The 20,980-nt window shown below is 43.4% G+C and overlaps 1 protein-coding gene across 3 annotated transcripts in view; it reads right to left on the bottom strand.

Moving 5' to 3' along the window:
- CTNNA3 (catenin alpha 3) overlaps positions 1-20,980 on the bottom strand; it is a 382,123-nt gene that overhangs the window by 50,230 nt on the left and 310,913 nt on the right. For all 3 annotated transcript variants that reach the window (XM_056494515.1, XM_056494512.1, XM_056494513.1), the window contains exon 14: positions 3,648-3,740. In XM_056494515.1, coding sequence (XP_056350490.1) covers positions 3,648-3,740 — 93 coding nt within the window. The remainder of the gene's footprint in view (positions 1-3,647; positions 3,741-20,980) is intronic.

The raw sequence follows: 20,980 nt of genomic DNA, 5'->3' as shown, positions 1-20,980 counted from the left end.
TGGAGAAATGAGGTCCAGATGAAATCCCCAGGGGGTGGATGCAATACTGGTTAGAAAGCTGCTGGCAGAGCACTTACCTAGAGCTCACAGCAAGCCAAGGGATCCATCAGGAAGAGCTGTGAAGGGAGCTGCCCTGATGTTGGCACTAGTCAGTGTTTCACAGAACCAGGAGTACACACTGCACACCCACAGTATAAGAGTGTATTTACATCCCACAGTGAGCTTGGAAACATCATGGGGTGTGCTGCACTTCAGACAAGGACAGGCTTTACCCCTAAGAAAATCCACCAGCACACACAGACCTGACACAGACCCAGCCATGGGCAGTGTGGGTGCACATCTGTGGCTGATAAAAGGTTGTGCTCTTGGCAGAAAGGCAAACCCCACACAAAGCTCCTTCTGAACTCTGCACACAGAAGGAAATTGTGCAAACCTCACACTTGTGCCGTTGAGATCACAGGTGGCTTCACACATTCTGCAATATAAATAGTCTGGACACAAAATTCAAGAACTCATTGGCCAGCTGCAGAGCACCCAGAGGAGAGACTCTAAAAGGAAATGCTACCTTGAAGAGTAAATCAAGGTCACTGAAATTATTCAACCTGGAGTCTCCAAAAGAGACAGGCCTTGGGAAAAGGATGCACAAGTACATAAAAGAGAAATAAATACAGAAAGGAGCCTCACATTCTCTGTGCCCACTGCAGATGAGTACTAACATGTTAATTGCAACATATGAGGTGCAAGGACAATCACCTTCCAGTGATGAGCTAAGCAGAGAGAGCAATGCAATTGTTCCTTGGATGTGTGTGTACAGAAGAAGGGCATTTATTCTACCCTGGGCCAAATGGCTGGACTAGCCAAGTTCTTGAGGTCCTTCCCAGTCTACTTTGTACAAGTACACAATATTCTGCTACAACCTTGAGTATTTCAGTAATTTAATCTCTTCGCTTCATGGAAATTGGGTTAAAAATTGGCAAGAAAATCAAGTGCTTTTAATAGATCACGACTCCTGACAGGGAATCTTCTGCTATGTATCAAATGTCAGAATTACTATTTATAGAACCTATTCAAAATTACAGTAATTATTTTCATTATGCTTGAATCCTTACAAGTATTTCATGCTTGTGTAGGGCTTTGATGAAAATCAAACTAAAAAAATTTCCAAAATTGGCTTTCTTATTAACAAAATAGCACATGCTTCCTATTAACCCACATCAGCATTTCATTTAGTGTAGAACTTAAATGTACAGTATTTGCTACTTGAATAAAAAATGCTAATTAATCTGATGGCAGACCTAACTCTCCTTCTAACTATTTTTTATGCAAGTATCAACAGTTCTTCTTGGTCTTTGCTACTTTAACCAGGCTCTCTTCTTAGACTTTACTAGATTTTAGAGCCATATAATCGACTGCTATATTTAAAATGCAATATAAATAAAATAATGAAATAACTTTGCCTGGATTTCCTCATTTACAAAACACACTGAATCAACTTTTTATCAGCCCACAATTGTTGCACAAACACAGGGTGCAATAAAATTGCATAAAAAATTAACCTAATCTCAGACATTTTTGTCCATGCATTTTCAAAACTGTCTGCAGAACCCTGAGGAAAAAAAAGAGTGGGTGTGTGGCTGCCTGAAGGAGTTTTGCTCTTGCCACCCTAAGTGGATTAACTTGTGAGGTAAAACATTTTGCCTCTTCCTCAGGATGATCACCTTAACCTGCAGCAGCAACTCTGAAATGAAGCTAAGCTGTTCTCATCACTAATTTAGTAACATCAAACACTTAAAGTAATTTTTCCTGATCATTAACAGCGTCTTCTAAGTTGTAAATGACCTGGGCAAAATCCCAGTGGCCCCTCTCTCCAACACAGAATGCCACAGTAACAAGGCACCACCTCCCTCAGTGGAGTCACTCTGCTCAGGATGGCTTTAATCAGCCTCCAGAGCTGACTGCACACATCACACACAACCTCCAGAGAAGAGCTCACCTCCAGCTGGGAAAAACTGCTGTACTCCTGGATCCAGCAGCAGCACCTGCTTCTACAGCTAAGGGTTTGATCCCAAGGACCCTATTCAGGGATGTAAAATCACCCTACAAATTACCATGGGTGTTTGGATCCAGTTTAAACAGAGATCTCACAGCACGCTGCCTCAGCTGCCCTGAATCCCACAGTGTGGGATGGTGCCACAGGCACTATCATATTCATCTCAGAAACAGGAAATATCTGAGGGAAAAGATCAATGCAGTAACACATTCAAGATGAGTCAGGAAGATAAATAGGAGGTCAAATCTTAGTCCTACTATCTCACCACTAACCTCTACTCTCTTCCTTTATGGAGATAGAGTCTGAAGGTGTGATTAATAATACATGACCTTTTTCATACATAAGGGAAACAGGATTTGCTAGTTAAGATGTAGACTTTGTTACAAGTGGCATACACACATCACATCTGGTTTTATATGTTGTGATAAAAACAGAAAGAAAAAAGGCACCAGCTCCCCACTGGAGCAGCGAGATGTGACATGGAAGAAATTACAACACTCTGGACAAAGCAAGAGGAACCAAGAGTGCTCCAATGCAGAATGAACATGGAGCCAGGTATGTATAAACAAAACTGAATTAGCACAGCTGAAATGCCCAAGAGAAAGAACTCCAGGAGGAAAAAGGGCTGTTTGCAATCCTGCCAAAGCACCTCTGGGACAGGCACACAACAGCCTCCCACCAGGACACAAAGCTGCTGCACCACACAGAACCACACACTGCCTAAACCTCAACATCTATCTTCCCTACAGACTCCTCATACTGCTAAACAGCTTCTGGGTATAAATCTTCAAATATCAATATCAAATAGCACTCCAAACAAAGAGGCTTTAAATCACTGCTCTTGTTTGCTGCTGCAGCAAACAGATTTGTTAAGACCTATTTTTTTAAAAAAAGCATGTGTGCAGGTGTCTGTCAATATGGTACTTAAGGCTAAGTGCATTTCTATATAATTTAGTCAAAGCTATAATTTTCTATTGCTTTTGGGGGGTAATGTGCCATTTATGGCCTCGATAACAGGATCTGAAATCTAGGAAAATTGTTTCTAAACTACAGACTCAGGCTTTAAGCCATGACCTCTCTCTAGGTGTCACAAAAAGAAACATTCACAGTAACTGTATTACTTTAGGAAGAAATGGAAAAAAAATAGAAATGTCTATCCTATAAAGTACTGGGGGGTAGCTGCATTAACCACAGTCTGTGTGTAAAACTCCTTGCACCTCACAAGGAGAAGCAAGTCCCAGAGACTCTCCCCACCCACCAACCTGTGCCTCTGATCACTGACACCGACTTCAGCATCTACCTTTCTTGCTTTGTACAGGAAGAATGTGCTCCCTGTCTCCCAAGCATGCGTTATTTATGGTTTTCTTTTCAAAGCAACTCCTTTTTAAAGAAGTACTCTGCTTTAGCTGAGAAGTGGAAGACCATGCACGGAAATGTGATCTTTGAAAGCTTTAGTGGATCTTTTCTTATTACACTGTGACATAAGTATCTACTGCTTGTGTTTGGCCAGGCAGAGCACTGGAGCATGAGGAGGGTGTGCAGCAGAGAGGCAGAGCAGCGCCCCGCCCGCAGCGCCCGCAGCCCCGGACACACGTACCCGGTCAGTCCTGCCCTCGCTCTGCGCGCTGGCCCGGCTGCGCGCGTCCGCCTCGTCCTCCAGGTCAGACAGCTCCTGCAGCTCCTCGGGCGTCTGCGGAGGGAGAGAGGTCACTGTGGGGAGCACAGGGTCACTGTGGGGAGCACAGGGTCACTGTGGGGAGAACAGGGTCACTGTGGGGAGAACAGGGTCACTGTGGGGAGAATAGGGTCACTGGGGGGAGAACAGGGTCACTGGGGGGAGCACAGGGTCACTGGGGGGAGCACAGGGTCACTGGGGGGAGAACAGGGTCACTGTGGGGAGCACAGGGTCACTGGGGGGAGCACAGGGTCACTGGGGGGAGCACAGGGTCACTGGGGGGAGCACAGGGTCACTGGGGGGAGCACAGGGTCACTGGGGGGAGAACAGGGTCACTGGGGGGAGAACAGGGTCACTGTGGGGAGAATAGGGTCACTGGGGGGAGAACAGGGTCACTGGGGGGAGCACAGGGTGACTGTGGGGAGAACAGGGTCACTGGGGGGAGAACAGGGTCACTGGGGGGAGAACAGGGTGACTGTGGGGAGAACAGGGTCACTGTGGGGAGAATAGGGTCACTGTGGGGAGAACAGGGTCACTGTGGGGAGAACAGGGTCACTGGGGGGAGCACAGGGTGACTGTGGGGAGAACAGGGTCACTGGGGGGAGAACAGGGTCACTGGGGGGAGAACAGGGTCACTGTGGGGAGAACAGGGTCACTGGGGGGAGCACAGGGTGACTGTGGGGAGAACAGGGTCACTGGGGGGAGAACAGGGTCACTGGGGGGAGAATAGGGTGACTGTGGGGAGAACAGGGTCACTGTGGGGAGAACAGGGTCACTGTGGGGAGAATAGGGTGACTGTGGGGAGAACAGGGTCACTGTGGGGAGAACAGGGTCACTGGGGGGAGCAAAGGTCACTGGGTGGGAAGAAAAGGGTTATTCTGGGTGGGGAGAAAAGGGTCACTGTGTGGGGAGAAATGGGGTACTCTGTGTGGGGAGAAAAGGGTCACTGGGTGGGGAGAAAAGGGTCACTGTGTGTGGGCAGCAAAGGTTACTGTGTGTGGGGAGAAATGGGGTACCCTGTGTGGAGAGCAAAAGGTCACTGTGTGAGCCCCTGGGGAACCTGGGTGCTCATTCAGACACATCACATTGGGTCTAAGACCAGCTCTGGCCAACACCAGTCAGCCAGTCTTCAGATTTATTTACTTCTTCCCTTTTACCAAAATATTATTAAGAAAAAAAGGTTTCATGCAGCAGTTCTGAATTTTATCACAAATAATTTAGCAAAAAAACCCACAATGAACATGACTTTACAAAGGACACTAAATAAAGCATTAAAAAAGAGATTCTTCTACCAGCAAACACTGCACAATGAAGCATACAAGGTTTTTGGGATTATGAACCACTTAAATAATACTGGTTCTACCAATGCAGTAGGGCACTCAAGAAATTTTCCTTTATCAAGTAAATTCTTATTTTTAAGAAGCAAAAATACACAGAACCAAGCTCTACAAAGCTTGTAACAGATCTACCGCCACCTTGACATCTCGAGTTCCAATTAGAGGGCAGTGCTGATGTTCTGAGTCCTCCAAAAGCCTGACATTCCGAGAGAAGCATGACAAGCCAGGACTACCACATAATCTCAGTAGAAGACAGGCAGAAAGAATCCCAGCCATTACTTTTACCGAATTTTCAATCAAGGATAATGTTTTAAATCCAGAATTGCTGTATATTCTCACCTTCATGTTTTTACTCTTGAGGCATACACAAAGAAACCTGTTGAGAGGACACTGCAGGGCTCTGTAATTTCTTTCTGGGTCCTTAGCACAGTAATGGCCCTGCAATAACCTGAATTAATCCAGCTGCATGCATTTGTGTCCTCTGGGACAGAACCTCTGTGGTCAGAGGGTGGTACATAAACCAAGAGCAGCCTTGAAACAAGGCTTCAACAGCCCTCCACTGCTTCAGCAGCACACAGACAATTTCACTCACTGAAGAAAATCATCATTTCCATGAGATAACATGGCAAGAAATAACTCAGTGTTGGTGCACAAGCTGGCAGAAATAGAACACTGGGGGTGATAAATACACCTGAACTTCCTCAAGAAAACAGGCAATCAATTTTTGGGACAAAGATAAGCCTAACACTCCACTGCCCAAGTGGGGGAAAGGAACATCATCTTTTCAGACAAAGACTAGCACTCAGTTTTAACACTGGAATTACATCTAGTAAGAATTCCACAGTATCCAAAGGCTGTTCCCATACAAAAGTTGTTGGAAAAAGCCGCAGTATGAAAGCAAAAAGATTTTGGTGGTGGTGGATATCCCTGCCATTAAAAACCATCACAAAGTCCCTAACTGAAACATTTAAGGACACTTTTTAGAGGAATAACATAAAGGATATTAAAACAGAGTAAATTCAGCTCCTCAGGATTACACTGACTCCCTCAGGCAGGTAAGAACCTTGATAAAATTTACAGGAAAAATAAATAATTTTCCTTTTAAAGTTAAACTGTACTTGGGTCATTAATACAATTTTAAAAACCACACTGCAATTCTTGGGTTTTGATAAAATTAGTTTGGAAATTTTTCCCCCAATGATGATCAAGCTGAATTCATGGCAGCAGAGCACCATTTCTTCCTGGGTGAACAGGTACTTCAGAATCCCACACTTCCAATATTGGGTTTCTTTCTTCTATAAAACAAGGGATTCAGAATGTTGGGACAGGGCAGAATAGTTAGTAACTTTAAGATAGTCACATTATACACAGGTGAATTTTAGGTAATGTGTTTAAGAGCATTATACCATTATTACCCCACAACAAACTGTACATATTTACAGAATGGTTATTTTAGGGCCATCAAGAGAATTTTGTAGAATTCCACTGATACTGCTTCACTGTGAAGTCAGGCTATGTAAGTATTACCAGCCTCAAGATGGAAACATCAGCAAAAGGACAGCAGGAGAAGACACCTCTCAATGGCAGTCTCAGGTAAGCTTTCCAAAGGTAAAATCCCCATTGTATTCATCTGATCTGGCACTCTACAAAGAGCCAATGCAGAGCAGAGCTCTCCTCCCAGCTGCACTGGCACAGGGATTCCCTCTCCAGAACACTGACTCAGGCTCCAAGTGCTGCTCACCCAAGCCCCTCGTGGGCTAAATGCTGTCAGAAACCAAAGCCCAGACCTGCCACCTTCTGAATTGTTGGTACCACAGAATTCAGAAAAACAAAACAAACTTATCCACTATTTATTAAATCCCTGAGACACGCCAGTATCTGCTCACGTGAGTATTCCATGTTCCAACACATGGCTACTGAAAAGAAATGTTTGACAACTGCATGGTTAAACTGCTATGACCAGGAGGGCCTGCAACACAAACCAGTGTGCTAGCATCAATAAACAGAAACTGTGCACAGGGAGAACTGCACAGCAGGAGGACTGCAGTGAGAAGCATGGAGGGAAGCTGAAAGAGGTGTTTAAGACTCCTAACAGGCATCTTATCAACTGCAAGTGACAGAAGAGGGAGAGATTTGAGTACTGCAGTCAGTGACACAACGAATACAAGGCATAGATGGCAAATTCACTGTGAGACAAAAAGTGTGGGATTTCCAGCAAATGTAAGGAAGAATGCTGAGGGGTAAAATGAAGGATGAGACTCCAGTCAGTAACAACCTACAGAACCGTGTAACACAGTGGTAAACGGAGTTTAGAAATAAATTGGAATAGAAAAAAATCAGTTTCCAGCGGCCACAGGAGCAGAACCCTTGAACAGTGTCCTGCAGAGGTGCTGGAGGAGGGGAGAACTGATTCCAAGATGAAGCCTGAGCAGCCTGCACTCCAAACAGGGGGATGGAGCAGCTGGCAGTAGGGTACACAGGACACCTGCCCAGCCCCAGCTCAGGGCTGCAGCAGATCCCTGGCCTTTGGGAACAGCCTCTGCTGATCCTGACAAAAACCCATTCAGGTGTGTTCCTCCACATCCATTCTAGGCTGTAATTCCATTACTGTGCCTGACAAGCTACACAAGCAGCATGCACTCCTTTTCACATTCCAATGATTGTAATAAATCTGCATTCTCAGTGGCTTTGCTGCTGAAGACTCAGGCTGAGGACTCAAAGCTGTATTTGCAGCAAAGTCTAATGCTGATGGATTTGACACCTTGCTGGTACTCAACTTGCAAGCCACAACAGCAAGTCATTACTATTGCACCCAGGTGATTTGGGATATAAATTACCTTTTCATCTATGAAACCAAAACCACTTGCTGATGACAAACCTTTTAATTTGCTTTTCTACAAGGATTTTAAAGAGAATAATTAATAAAACCAAGGTCTGGCCTTACTCTTTAGATCTCTGCCAGTTTTTCTAAACTGGTTGCAAATGGGCTTTTTGGTTTATCTGGTTTTTAGTCCAAGCATTGTAGAACAATTTATTTGGCTAAGTTTCACAGCATCTTCTCCAACACCAAGTTCTTTATGCAAACCCTACTCCAAAGTGATTATCCAAAGATCTTTATCTCTATCATTTGCTTGTAAAGGTCACATACAACCCATGGAACCATCAATCCTGCCAATAAAGGGTCTCAGCTGCTAGAACATAATGCAGAGCCAGGTCCAAAATCTCAAGATACACAATGTAAATGGACAAACAGGCATCATGGTGTGAAAGGAAGATATCTCCTCTTATCTAACATCCAATTAATTGCTGACCTTCACACTGCCATCATATGCTCTTACACTTTATCTTGGTTTCCACAGCCCCATCAGTCATTCTTTTTTCACAGATCAATACTAAAATGCAGAGCAGACTAACACCTGAACAGGAGCTAAGCTGATGAGTGATGTCTCTATTTCTCTCCTGCAAAGGCAGTTATTTGTGCCATGTAAATCCTGCAGCACAGCAGCAATGCCTGTGTGCACTCCAGGAGGATCAGAGTTGTCTATTATGTCCCCCAGTGAGCACACAATGGCTTTACAGAGATTATCTATTCTACTGTGGACATTTTGAACATTTCATCCTGTCAGGCTGCACGTCACTCAGTGTAACAAACCACAGTACGTGTGTCACAAATGCAGAAATACCACACTCTGCAAATATTTACCTACTGAGTGATATTTCTGTCTATTAGTCACAACATCACCATTATCTCACACTTAATTCTGCCAGAGCAAGAGTTTTGATGCAATAGAAAGAGAAGACACTGCAAGCATTGTTTATCTTTTCTGACTAGCTGAGTAAGAGCCTCACATAATTGTTGCTATCTAGTCATTTAAAGTACTTATCATGTTTTTGCTAAAAGCAGTTGAGTGTTGAGAACAATAAACGCCGCATCATGAAAGTCAAATTAAAATACTATGTTCTTAATCTGTCAATATTGTGACATCTCAATACTATGGTAAATACCATCCCCTCTGTTAAAGACAATCACATGTCTATTCTTGAAATCTCTTCTTGGCAGTTCCCTTAAAATGGTATCTTTAGCATACCACATGACTGGGGATATTGTTAACAGAAAAACAACAAATGATTAATTAAGCCAGAGAGCAGAATTCTGTCTTTCATAGCAGTATTGTCACCAAGCCCTGGCAAGGAATTTGTCATCAAACAATGGGAAAATCATTATCCTGCCACAGTCCATACGCATTTTCATTTTCGAATGTAGGTACTAAAGATTTCTTGTTACTAACAGAGAAAATTCTGAAAAATACTTCTTTAGATATTAAAGTTGCAATTACCATTAAGATCAGTGAAAATACAAACTTTGGTGAAGAACAAAGAATTTAATTATAAGTGGTGGCCTTTGTCACTGAAAGATTAAACATATTTCAATAATAAAAGATGTTATAGGATAAAGAATAGAGGTTTTAAAACTAAGAAATGCTGTGAACCCACAGCATGGGGTAAAAGTTGCCTTGTTGTTATTGGATGCTTGGCGGTTTTGGCTGCTCATTTCACAACTCCTCTTACACCACTCTGCTCCAGATGAAGACCAGAGAAGTTAAAGCACATCACCATTAGAGACAGCAAGGCAGATCAATGTCCTGCCTCCATGTGACAGTGCTGTGCTTCCAGGTCTCACTGGGCAATGAGGGAACAGCCTGCCAGCCACCAGCCAGGAGATGGGAACAGCTGAGCTGAGCAGTGGCACTCAAAAGCCTCAAGTGAAAACTCTGAGTGCTGCCCTCTGAAAATCCTTTTACTTGGAACTTGGCCCTGGGAGTTTCAGCACCTGTTTTCTATCCCAAGGTACATTTTTTGTGCTGGGAACATGGATGTTGGCCCTGCTTTCATTGCTCCCTCTTTCCTTTCACAACAGTGCTTTGTATGGATGCCACTCACACGTCATGCCTGCAGCAACTCAAGGGATTTACTGCTGGAAATACTGACCTAGTTACGATGTGCAAAAGTTCTGAATGCATCTTTAAAAAGTTGGGGGAAACTTGACAGCAGCCTGAAAATCCCATCCAGTAATGGTACTGCAGCCAAAAAAGGTCGAAAGAGAGCAGGGTAGGATTTACAAACAAGGCAACAGTTTTATAAAACCAACAGCATGACAAGAAATCAGCTAAGATTGCAGGGGTGCAAATCCTTCACCAGGTTACCTGAGTACCCATTTAGGAGCCTGGAAGCTTTACTTTGTTATTTTATTACAAGGAAGCACTTTTTGGAGTATAACTTTTAAAAAAGAATTTCAAATCCCTAAGAACAAAATACAATCAAACATAGGTATTACAATCACAGAACTCTGCTGTAACCCAAGCCCCTGCCTTGATTCCACAAGAACCATGACAACTGATACATGGCTTCATGCAAAGCACAGCTTTGCTTATGTTTATTAAGTAGGGAAAATCACCATATGGCTTAGAAGCTTCCATTTTAAACTCAGAAAACTAATAATTAACAAGAATAGAACAGTAGGTTTTAATACAAGTGATTTGTTCTTCAGCAATCTAAAACATAATCCCTGTTTCCTCTGCTGGGTTGACATACATTTGCTCCATCTAGTGGGTAGCTAATTAAGACATTTCACTTCTAGTGGAAATATTTGTTAGGTTGTTAAAAATGGATCATGAAAAACTAATTAAGCCATTGTTCTTCCACTAGTAATCTTCATAAAGCAAACTATATATGGCCTTATACATGATTGAAACAGATTTCCAAACATCACCTCAACATGTGAAAAGGAGAAGAGATTAGACCTTGTTTTCTTCTCTCAGCTGTGTGTGTTAAAGATAAACTAAAGCATCTTTACTGCTGGCCTGGCTAACCCCAAAGGCAGCAGAGAGCTGCTCTAAGTTTTGCTCTGTGAAAATTCACAGTGGTTTCCATTTTCAGTAAGGGCCAGAGGAACAGTGTGAGCAGGCACAGGCTGCTCACTCCCATCAGTGCCCGCAGTGCCATGGCCTGAGTGTCCTGAGAAGCTCCCCAGCTGAAATCATACTTTAAACCACATGGCAGAGTCTGCCTTCCTGCAGAATCTCCCCTTCCTCTCCACAAGCCTCCATTTTTTGTGGAGGAGAGTATATCCCAATGCCAAAACAAAACCATTGTTTCCAGGTAGATGAAATGCAGAAATAAACTGCTTTTGGAATACATCAATATATTAAAGGTAAAAAAGGTGCAGAAAATTTCTCAGTTTGAATGTGTTAAAAACATTTCAGGGCTCAGAAAGGACAAGAAACAAGAGACAAAAAGAAACAGTTCAGAATTCTACAAGAAATGTAGGTTTATCAGATGAATAAAGCCTGAGCAATGGTAGCCCCCTCAGCAAAGATTTCTAACATGTCAAATCAATCTGTTACATGAATTATGCCAAATGATCATACTAAAAAAATTCACTTGGATAGATTAATATATTCCTCAGCAAAAGGCTGCCAATGGTAAGTGCATTTCTCAAACTGGAGTATATGAAATTATTAATTACAACCTCAACATCTGCTCAAGTCTCTTCAGTCTCCACCGACTCTCTGTATATCTGAGCTGCAAGCAAAACAGATCTTTAGAAAAGGTACAAAGAGTAGGGCTGTCCATCACAAACTCATGGCTCACTGAAAAATGCACACTGTAATGCACAGCCTGCTTCTCAAGTACAGCTACCACTGCTGTCATCCCTCCCACACACTCCCACCCAGGACTTGACAATTGTTAAGCACAAATTTCTGTCTTAGCAGCTATTCCTCCCAGACACTCAGACAATGGAAATAAAACCACCCTAGCCATGAATCCTGTGTCCATCACTTTCATTCCTGCATTTAACACACATCCACCCACCCTCAGCCATTCAGTCACCAATAATGTTCAAGTGAATCACCAGTGCCAGCTGACGTGGAACTAAGGAACCCATCAAGGCCATCGCTGTGCAAACCAGCCTCCATGTCCCAAATCACTAATTTCACTCTGCTTAGGGAGGCTGAGAGCCTTCATTTCCACACAGGCTCTCCAAAAAAAAGTGAAATTAAATACACACAGCCCCCACAACTGCCCCTCAAAGAACACTAGTTCAGCTTCTGAAAAAAATTACTTATTATACAATTTTCTTAGAATTTTGTAGATGCTAAAATTCCTATTTGTACATGAAATGAATTCTTTCATCTGGGAAGGTTTCATGACCAAGTTCTGTGAAAGGCAGTACAGAATATTCCCCTCCAAGTCATCACATGAGAAAGTTATTCAGATCAGTACCTTGTACATTTTCTCACAGTATGCAGCTTTGACAGCCTCTTCTGCCCAGTGAAACAGGAGAGACTCAACACAACTCTGTCATCTGCTAACAGACTGACAGAGATAAATAAAACTGGCACAAAGTCAAGCACCAGAGTCTCTAATATATATGAAAATTATCCAAAATCCTATGTATGAAATTTGGTGTTCTTCATGTCCAAACTGACTCTTCCCCTTGTATTCAGAGTTTATTCTCTTTGTATGCATTTTGAGTATGTTACACAGATTTTCCCCAGTCTTGTGCAACAACATTTTACATCAGTGAGAACAGCTATCCCATCTTCCCTTCTCTCCCCTTTGGCTCTCTGTTCCCTGGGCTACTTAGCACAAACACAGTTGGTGTTATTCTCATAGGTCACAATTTCTAATGCTCTGATTATTGTAGCTGCAATAAACCAGAGTGCACTTGCTTAAACAACTAGGGAATTTTGGAGGTTCTCACTGCTCACTTTGGGACACAAACCCCCACTACTCTTTTTTTTAAACTATGGGACCTACAAAGCTGAATAATGACAACTCAGTAAAATCTTGTATCATTGCATAGGCTGAAATCAGTCTTTCAGACATCTCCAGTATTATCTGACTTGAACAGTAAGTGAACAGCAAGTGAACAGTAAGTGAACAGCAAGAACTAATAAATCTAAACACAAATTAACCATAAGCTGCCTAAATTTAATCAGTAACTGGCACAGATAGAAATATTTTTATCCCATGGCAATAGATTCTGAAAAGTCTTTCTTACAACAACAGAACAGAACGTGGGTACTTTTTTATGGAAATAGAAAAACACACATGATAAATACTTGCTAGAAAAGCACCAGGAATTACAGGGGAGCACAGGCTAAAGGGGATGCAGCAGCATCACATCCTGCAAACAAAGGCCAGCAGACTGCTGCAAGTACCTGAAGGCACAAAGACAGCAAACCTTATGAAATATGCCCTCCCTTCCACTGAGAGCTGAGCCTCCAGTGCAAGTACTGGATCAAGTGCTGGGCACTGCACCTCCCAAAGGAAGGACACAGCTGGAGAACAGATCCAACAAGCATCAGCACGGTGGGGAAAAGTACCAAAATAAAGCCAAGCTTTAAGTGTGCAGGAAACAAGCAGGAGACCACCCATCCTTGATGGAAATTTTTTAATTTTTTAAGGTGCCATGAGGGGTGTGTGGAGGGGATTTAAGGAAGAGCCTTCTAAAGGGAATGGAGTGGGACTGACTGCTTGAAGGCACCCTCCAGCTGCCAGCTGAGGGTGTTTCCAAGAACAGGTCAGACAAAGGAACACTGGCAATTATTTGAAGTTAATCCTGACCTGCACAGGAGAGAGAATTGATAGAGTTAGTTCAGTATCTTTAGAGTACGTATCTGATTGCTGCACTTATCTCAGGTCAGATCAGAATTTATGTATTAGTTACCCTTTTCCAAAGAGACTGACACCCTGTGGGGAGACCAGTTTTCCTACGCTACCTCAGTATGAGGCAGGAGAAAAGAATCTGCATATAAACAACACAGGACAAACTAAGGCAAGAAGAGAGGAAATAGAAAAGAAATGAAAACAGAAGGGGAAGGAAAAGAAATGAAGATGATACAAAGAAACAGCACTGTGAGAGGCAGGCCAATGCTCAGCTATGCCTGTGATCAGCACCATGAGTCCTCAAAGAATACTATGCTCCATCTTTGTGGAAAGCTATTTGTGTGGGCTGCTGAATGGTCCCTGACAGGAATTTCAATTGATCCTCCTACCTTCTCTTTGTATTGGAGGATGGTATTTTTTGGGAATTAATACTGCATAAACCTTTTTTCTTCCCCAGGCAGTGGATAAATCTCAGAGCTCATCAACATACCCAAGAATAAACAAAAAGGAGAGGAAATGTATCACAGCCTAAACCCAAACTCTGCCAGAGAGAAGCTGCCAAAGCCCTGAGCTATCTGGCAGCCCCACAGGCTGAGCAGGACTGAACCATTCCATCTCTAAAGAGACAGGCTGCAGGCAATACTTGCTGCTGAGCTTTCTGGAAGAGAAATGCCAGGAGAAAAAGCAGCTTTTTACTGATGAACTAAACACAACCTAAAATTTCATCTCAGCTTTACTCTACCAGGTGAGAAATGTGGTAATTTTAGAGGAAGAAAACAGTCCTGTGAGTTATAAATTCAGTACCTTCTACAAATGCATGGTGCAATTTAATATGCTATTTAATAACCCAAACATGGGAACAAGACCAACAATACAGCAGCAACACTATCAGATAGGATGATCTTTTCATTCAGGAAAAATAACTCCCTTTCTGCAGTTAAAGGACAAGCAGGATGAGTCACCTGCTTTCTGACCTGTGAATTCCCTATAAACTGCACGAGCAAATCAAGCAGCCCAGTCTGAGATGGAGGAAACTGGAAGGTGCAAGGTTTAAGGCTGCATTAATGGAATGGAACCACCAAGTGGAAAGAAAAGCCTAAGTTTAGGCAGACACAATTTCAGGCTTCATCTCTCTTGGGGCTCGGCTCCATTTCAGCAGTAAGTGATTAACTGCAAACCCCAGCATTGGTAAATTAATTCACAATTTCCACTGGTGTTGCTGTGCTTAAAATCTGGGTAAGTTCTGCTTCAGGCTCCGCTTCCCAAGGTGACAAGCAGATGTTTTACTGGCTGCCCTCTGAGCAGCCAGACTGAGCTGCACACTCCCACGTGTCCAGGGCACCGGTGTGACCTCGCACCACTTCAAGCACAGAACAGGTACTGTGATGGCTTTACCTTTGGTTGCTGTGCTCAGCATCCCCTCACTAAAGCAGCAGCAATTACTCCTGTCTGTTCATTAGCTGAATGTTAATTCAGTGCCATGCTTGTTTCTTTCTGCATTTGGAATGCAGCTCTCCCAAACCCACAAGCATTTCAGAGTGTGTCTGACATGGCCCCTGTGGGGCCAGCCAAGCTCCCAGCCATGGTGTGCCCTGCCCAGGGGGGTGTCAGACTGGCTTCTCACCAGGGCAGGAGGGTCCAATCCCCACTCTGAGAACACAGCAACAAACACACAGCTGACACAGCTGATGTGATCTCCTCTCTGCACAGAGCACACACTGATCATGAGGCAGGCAAAAGGCAGCACAAGTGTGAGTGATGCAATATCCATGGGCAGAACTATGGATGCCAGCCCCAGAAGGCTCTGACACCATTCCTGTGGCCATGCCTGTGCCTGCCCTGCAGAACAGCCAGCCAGGGAGCTGTGTCCCTGCAACAATGGGGACAGCAATAATGGGGACACTCCCCCGTGCCAGTGTCCCTGCAACAATGGGGACAGCAATAATGGGGACACCCCACTGTGTGCCAGTGTCCCTGCAACAATGGGGACACCCCCCCTATGCCTGTGTCCATACAATAATGGGGACACTTCCCTGTGCCTGTGTCCATACAATAATGGGGACACTTCCCTGTGCCTGTGTCCATACAATAATGGGGACACTCTCCTGTGAGCTGTGTCCATACAATAATGGGGACACTCTCCTGTGAGCTGTGTCCATACAATAATGGGGACACTCCCCTGTGCCTGTGTCCATACAATAATGGGGACACTCCCCTGGGCCTGTGTCCATACAGTAATGGGGACATCCCCGTGTGCTGGCCATGAGCTGGAGGAAGACCAGCACACTGCAGAAGGGATGGGATTGCTGCTCTGGCTGCAGGGGCTGGCTGGGGCAGGCTGGTGACAAAGCCATTCTCAGGGACACACAGCTGTCCCTGTGAGCATCCCCAGGCTGCCACAGCCTCACTCCAGAGGCTCCCCAGCTCTCTATCCCTCACGTGGACATGCTCTGCCTTATCCTCACATGGAATTGTGACTCCTTCTGTGGGTGGATTTAACACTGCAGCAGATTCCAGGAGATTTCAAAGGCTAATCACACTGGCCCATATGATCATTCTCATGTGCTATTTCACGCTGGACCATGTTCAGCAAAAAGGAAGGCTTCTACTTTCCAAAAGAATTGTGTTCAACTTGCTAAATAATCAGGTTTTCTTCTATTTTCCATAATTCTATGCAGACTACTTCATGGATCACAAGGCGCTCAGAGCAAGGAACTAATTTTAAATTAATACTATTGCTCCAATTTCCTAATAATTGAAATACTTGGTATAGCAATTACCTTGGAGGTTCTGTTGCTGTTTGCTAGGCTACACTGGAGGAATGGTGCAGTAAAACAGCAACTTCAACCCAATCCTTGTGCTAGAGCTTGCACAGCACTCCTCTGCTGCAAGACACTTCCCTTCAGTACTCGTATATACTGATTTTGTTGATAATATAGAGAAGGGACTCCTTTGTCTCTATTTTAAGAGCAGACTGTAAGTCCCAGGGTTTCTCAGGAAATTCGATAGCATCAGTTTTGTCAACCTATACAGGATTTTTTCAGGTAAAAAGAAGCCACAAATACCATCTTCCTTGTCAGGCTCAGTGGAGGGTATTTTCTTTTTCCAATTCTCCAAAGAATTTTTTCCAAGGTTTTTTCTTCTGTGAGTCAGTTTCCCTGTTATCAACATGTCTCCTTATGTCCACCTCCCTTCACCAACTGCATTCCAACCCTGAGCACACTTTCAAGGAAACAACCTGGTGTGATTCAAGTTGGCAAGCAACGTTAATTTAAAAAAACCCAAACCAAAAGGGAGGAAGCCGTCATCAAAAGCAGAACCTGAACTCAAATGCACCCATGGAATACTAAGGAATTCTAAAAACAGAAACCAAAATAACTCAGGGAAGCAATAAAGAACCAATTAATCCCAAACCCTTTCCACTGTCACCCTACTTTATCAGCAAGGACATGCACAACAAGAGGGCAGACCTGACACTGTGACACAATAGTCAAAGCAGAGAGTGACACAGACCCAGCACTGCTCCCCTACTCCTGTGCCAGCAGAACTCAGATCACAATCTCACACCAGATCACTCAGACCACAATCTAACTCTTATCATTATCGTTACTTTCTGAAGTCCAGTGACATTCTGAACACATTTGTGATGCACCTCACTGCTTTTCTGTGCCACACTAAAAAGATCCATCCTAGCAGACAAAAGGTTCTGCAATGAAAATGGCAAGTGAGAAATTCCACCAAAGCCCTGGACCTTACAGATCACTGTGATCAGTGCTGGAGGAAATAGAGCACAGATCTCTGAGGCAGAACTGCAGCAGCACTGACAGGGCTGACTGCAGCATCACAGCTCCAGCCTGAGCCCTCAGTGCTGCAGTCTCCATTCCCAGGCTTGCCCTGCTCACACTCCACTGAGCCATGTGGCAGGAGGCATATTTTAATAGAGTATCTATGATTTGTTACATTTTACTGTGCTGCCCAGTTTTAGTTCCAGTAATTCAGTCCTTCCCTTTTAACAGCATAATATTCATTCCATTTCTCTAATATAATTTATATTAGACAGTAAGCACCAAATGGCAAGGAAGGAATACACATCACTTTTTCCTGCTCTAAGAAAAAAAAAAAACCCTCAGCAAAGATTTTAATGTTGCAGAAAAAATACTGTTATGTGCTTAAGTTTCCAATGAGCCACTAAACCAGAGCTATCAAATAATTCTGGAAGGTTCTGTCTTTCTGAAAGAGAAGGGTAATTTTGTGAACAATTAAAAGCATAATCATGTGTGACACTTACAATGTAATTTAATCCCTACACTGGGAAGAACTGACATTTAAAGTAGTATGTAAGTCAAAACTGTTTATGCTGTGCATAAGCATATTGACTCCTGTGTGTGACCTGTAATCCCAGCACTAGATTTCCATGGAAAGCCATGTAGCAATTTGCTGCTGAGGAGCTCTTACTCCACAGCCCTGCACCATGCCCATGGCTGTGTAGTTTGGGCAGAAGAGAACCCAGAATTGCCAGGATGGATAATTACACATGGATCTTACAATGGATGCAGTATGCAGCTGACACCACCACCACCACCATCTCTGTATCAGCATTTCTGAAATCATTTGTTATTTTTGTCTGTATCTACCCATGAAGCGTTTCCTTTTCTTTTTTTTTTCCTTAAACAAAACACAGCATAACATCCTTTCCATTAGCTGACACTTAAACTGGAAACCTAAGGCAGGCTAAAGAAAACTACATTTTTACCTGAAAAAGAGGGGTCATACATTCCTGTGCTGAATGTAAACAATGAGGCATAAACACAGCCAAGAATAACAGAAGTTTTATAGACTAGCAGCAGCGTGCAGTGTAGCAAGCAGCTTCCTTTTATAAGAAGTTTAACCCACACTATAGCTTTGACCCATCAATTCCCCATTACTGTTTTAGCAGATAACATTAAAAAGCAAACAGAGAAGTCAGAGGTGTCTGGAGGAGGGCCCTGGATAAGACTCCACTTTCAGGTTGGACCAGCTGATCTCCTGAGGGCCCTTCCCTCTGAGAGCCTCTGTGCACACTTCTCCTTACCCTCATGGAAAACAGGGTGAGACAAGTGAAGTGTGTGACAGGGAAAAGGAAGATACTGCAGTATTGCTGCCTTAAAAAGAAGGCTCCTTTAGCCATAATAATTTGATAAAAACGTAAAACAGACAAGTAGAATTCAATTAAAAGAATTAAAAGAATTCAAAGCAAATGGGGGAAAAACAAACAGGTGTTAACATACAGAAATTGCAGGTTGAACATTATGCCATCCCAGTGGTGAGCTCCTCGTACTGCTCTGAAGACACACTTCCATTTGCTCTCTGGAGTCACCAGGGTGCTGCATGGGAGCTGCAGCTTGGCAGAGGAAAGCATCTTCCCCATCAGAGCTGTACACAAGACTGGCCAGACAACACTGAGTGCTTTCTCACAGGCTTATTACAGCTGCAATCAGAGAGCTGCTCCTGCAGCACATACATAAACAGCACAGCAGCTCTACATCCTGCTCCTCAGAGGAGGGGCAGCTGCTTCTGGCATCCCTCTGCACTGCATGATTCTCTGCACTGAAGTAACAGAACACATGGACACGGCAGGACCATTTCAGAACTGTACATAGGAGGATAAAGGGGGCACTGCTTCTAGTCACTGGTCATTTTGTATGTTAAAAGAACCCATAATTTAAAATCAGCCATCCCCCTGTAAAGTCTGAGGAAATATCTGGAGCCTGGGAGTGGGGCAGCAGTCAGAATGATGTACAAAGAACCAAAAAGTTAAAAGCTGTTAATCTCAAAGTGCAGAAATGCAGAAGAACACAAAAGCAGGCAATTTTTCTGGTCTTTTATTAAAAAAAAAAAAAAAAATCCACCATTTCCCAACTACCCTGTGGATGGACTCTACTTCAATGTTTTAGCAAAGGGGACCTGCAGAAGGGGGAGGAGGGGGTGTCACCCATCCTTGAGTGAAATAATATTTTATCTGTGCTCTGGCTTCCACTCCTGTGTCCCAGATGGGGAGCGTAAACATGTGCCTTTTTTCCTCTTCTGTCTCTCCCCCCTCTACCTGAGATGTGAATACACTATCTGTTTTTAAAATCAATAAACTATATGTATTTCTACTAACACATTTTTTGCCCCTTGTGGGAACACCTCAGCTTTTAAGATCAGGTGTTTGCTATGGCAATAGAGGCAACTCCAAACTAAAGCCATTTCTTAGGGTAGCATCCTGCCCACGTGTAAAGACAAATGGATGCAACTGTCAAGGATAAAACAAGAAGTTGGTATTATTTACAGACACACTACTGAGCAGCCTTTTGCTCTGTAAAGCAACCAAGTCATCAACACTATCACACTGAGAACCAGAAATCATCTGATCTGCTGAAGAGACTAAAGGCCCTAAACTAATGAAACTGAGACCTTTGAGAGTTTGCACATGGTGCATAAATATGAAATAGAAGCAAATTGATATGTATAGCTGTTTGCCAGAAAAGAGGGATTTGCTTTATTTATATGGGAAGACAAATTCCCCTGGTACTAAGTGGATATTAGCATTTTTTAAAATGTCAGCATGTTACATTGAAATGTATGCTGAGTGTGTCCCAAAACTGTTCAGTACAGAGCATTTTGACAAGATATCTGCAAGGCAGAGTCATAATAATAATGACTGACTCTATGATGCTAATACTGATCTAATTTATACCAAGTATTTGTACATTATGAGAAGGCTTCCCAGGTATACTGTGAAGAACACAGACATTTTTAGAAAATATGTATGCAGGTGAATTAAGATATGAAAGGTAACCCCTGTGGGATGGTGCTTTAAGTTTTCCCATAATGGCACTTCAAGGCTGGTGATGGTGACCTGAGATGCTAAAAGCCAAGTAATATGGCAGGGACGAGCAGCTGTCAGAAGCTTTTACTTGCAGGTATGCAAGTTGATTGTGGCACTAAACACTTTTAACTCACCTCTGATATGGGTTCTACAGCACAAACTAACACTCTCCTTTTATGTGACTCAGGATAAAAACCTGAAAAAGGAAGAGGTGTCTCACTATCCTTATCAGACACCAGTACTACTTCTGCACTCTTTTTTAAGACATCACATGAATACATTTTTTTGCAGTCACACTGCATCCAGAGGTAGCAATCTTTGGGTGACAGGACTGAAGCTGACAAGGAGCAAGGAAGGAAAGGTCCTGACCTCCTTAGGTCAGAAACGACCAGAAA

This window comes from Oenanthe melanoleuca, chromosome 6 (assembly GCF_029582105.1).
Source record: "Oenanthe melanoleuca isolate GR-GAL-2019-014 chromosome 6, OMel1.0, whole genome shotgun sequence".
NCBI classification, from domain to species: Eukaryota; Metazoa; Chordata; class Aves; order Passeriformes; family Muscicapidae; genus Oenanthe; species Oenanthe melanoleuca.
The sequence above is the reverse complement of the archived record's forward strand: the minus strand, read 5'-3'. Positions and strand labels throughout refer to the sequence as shown.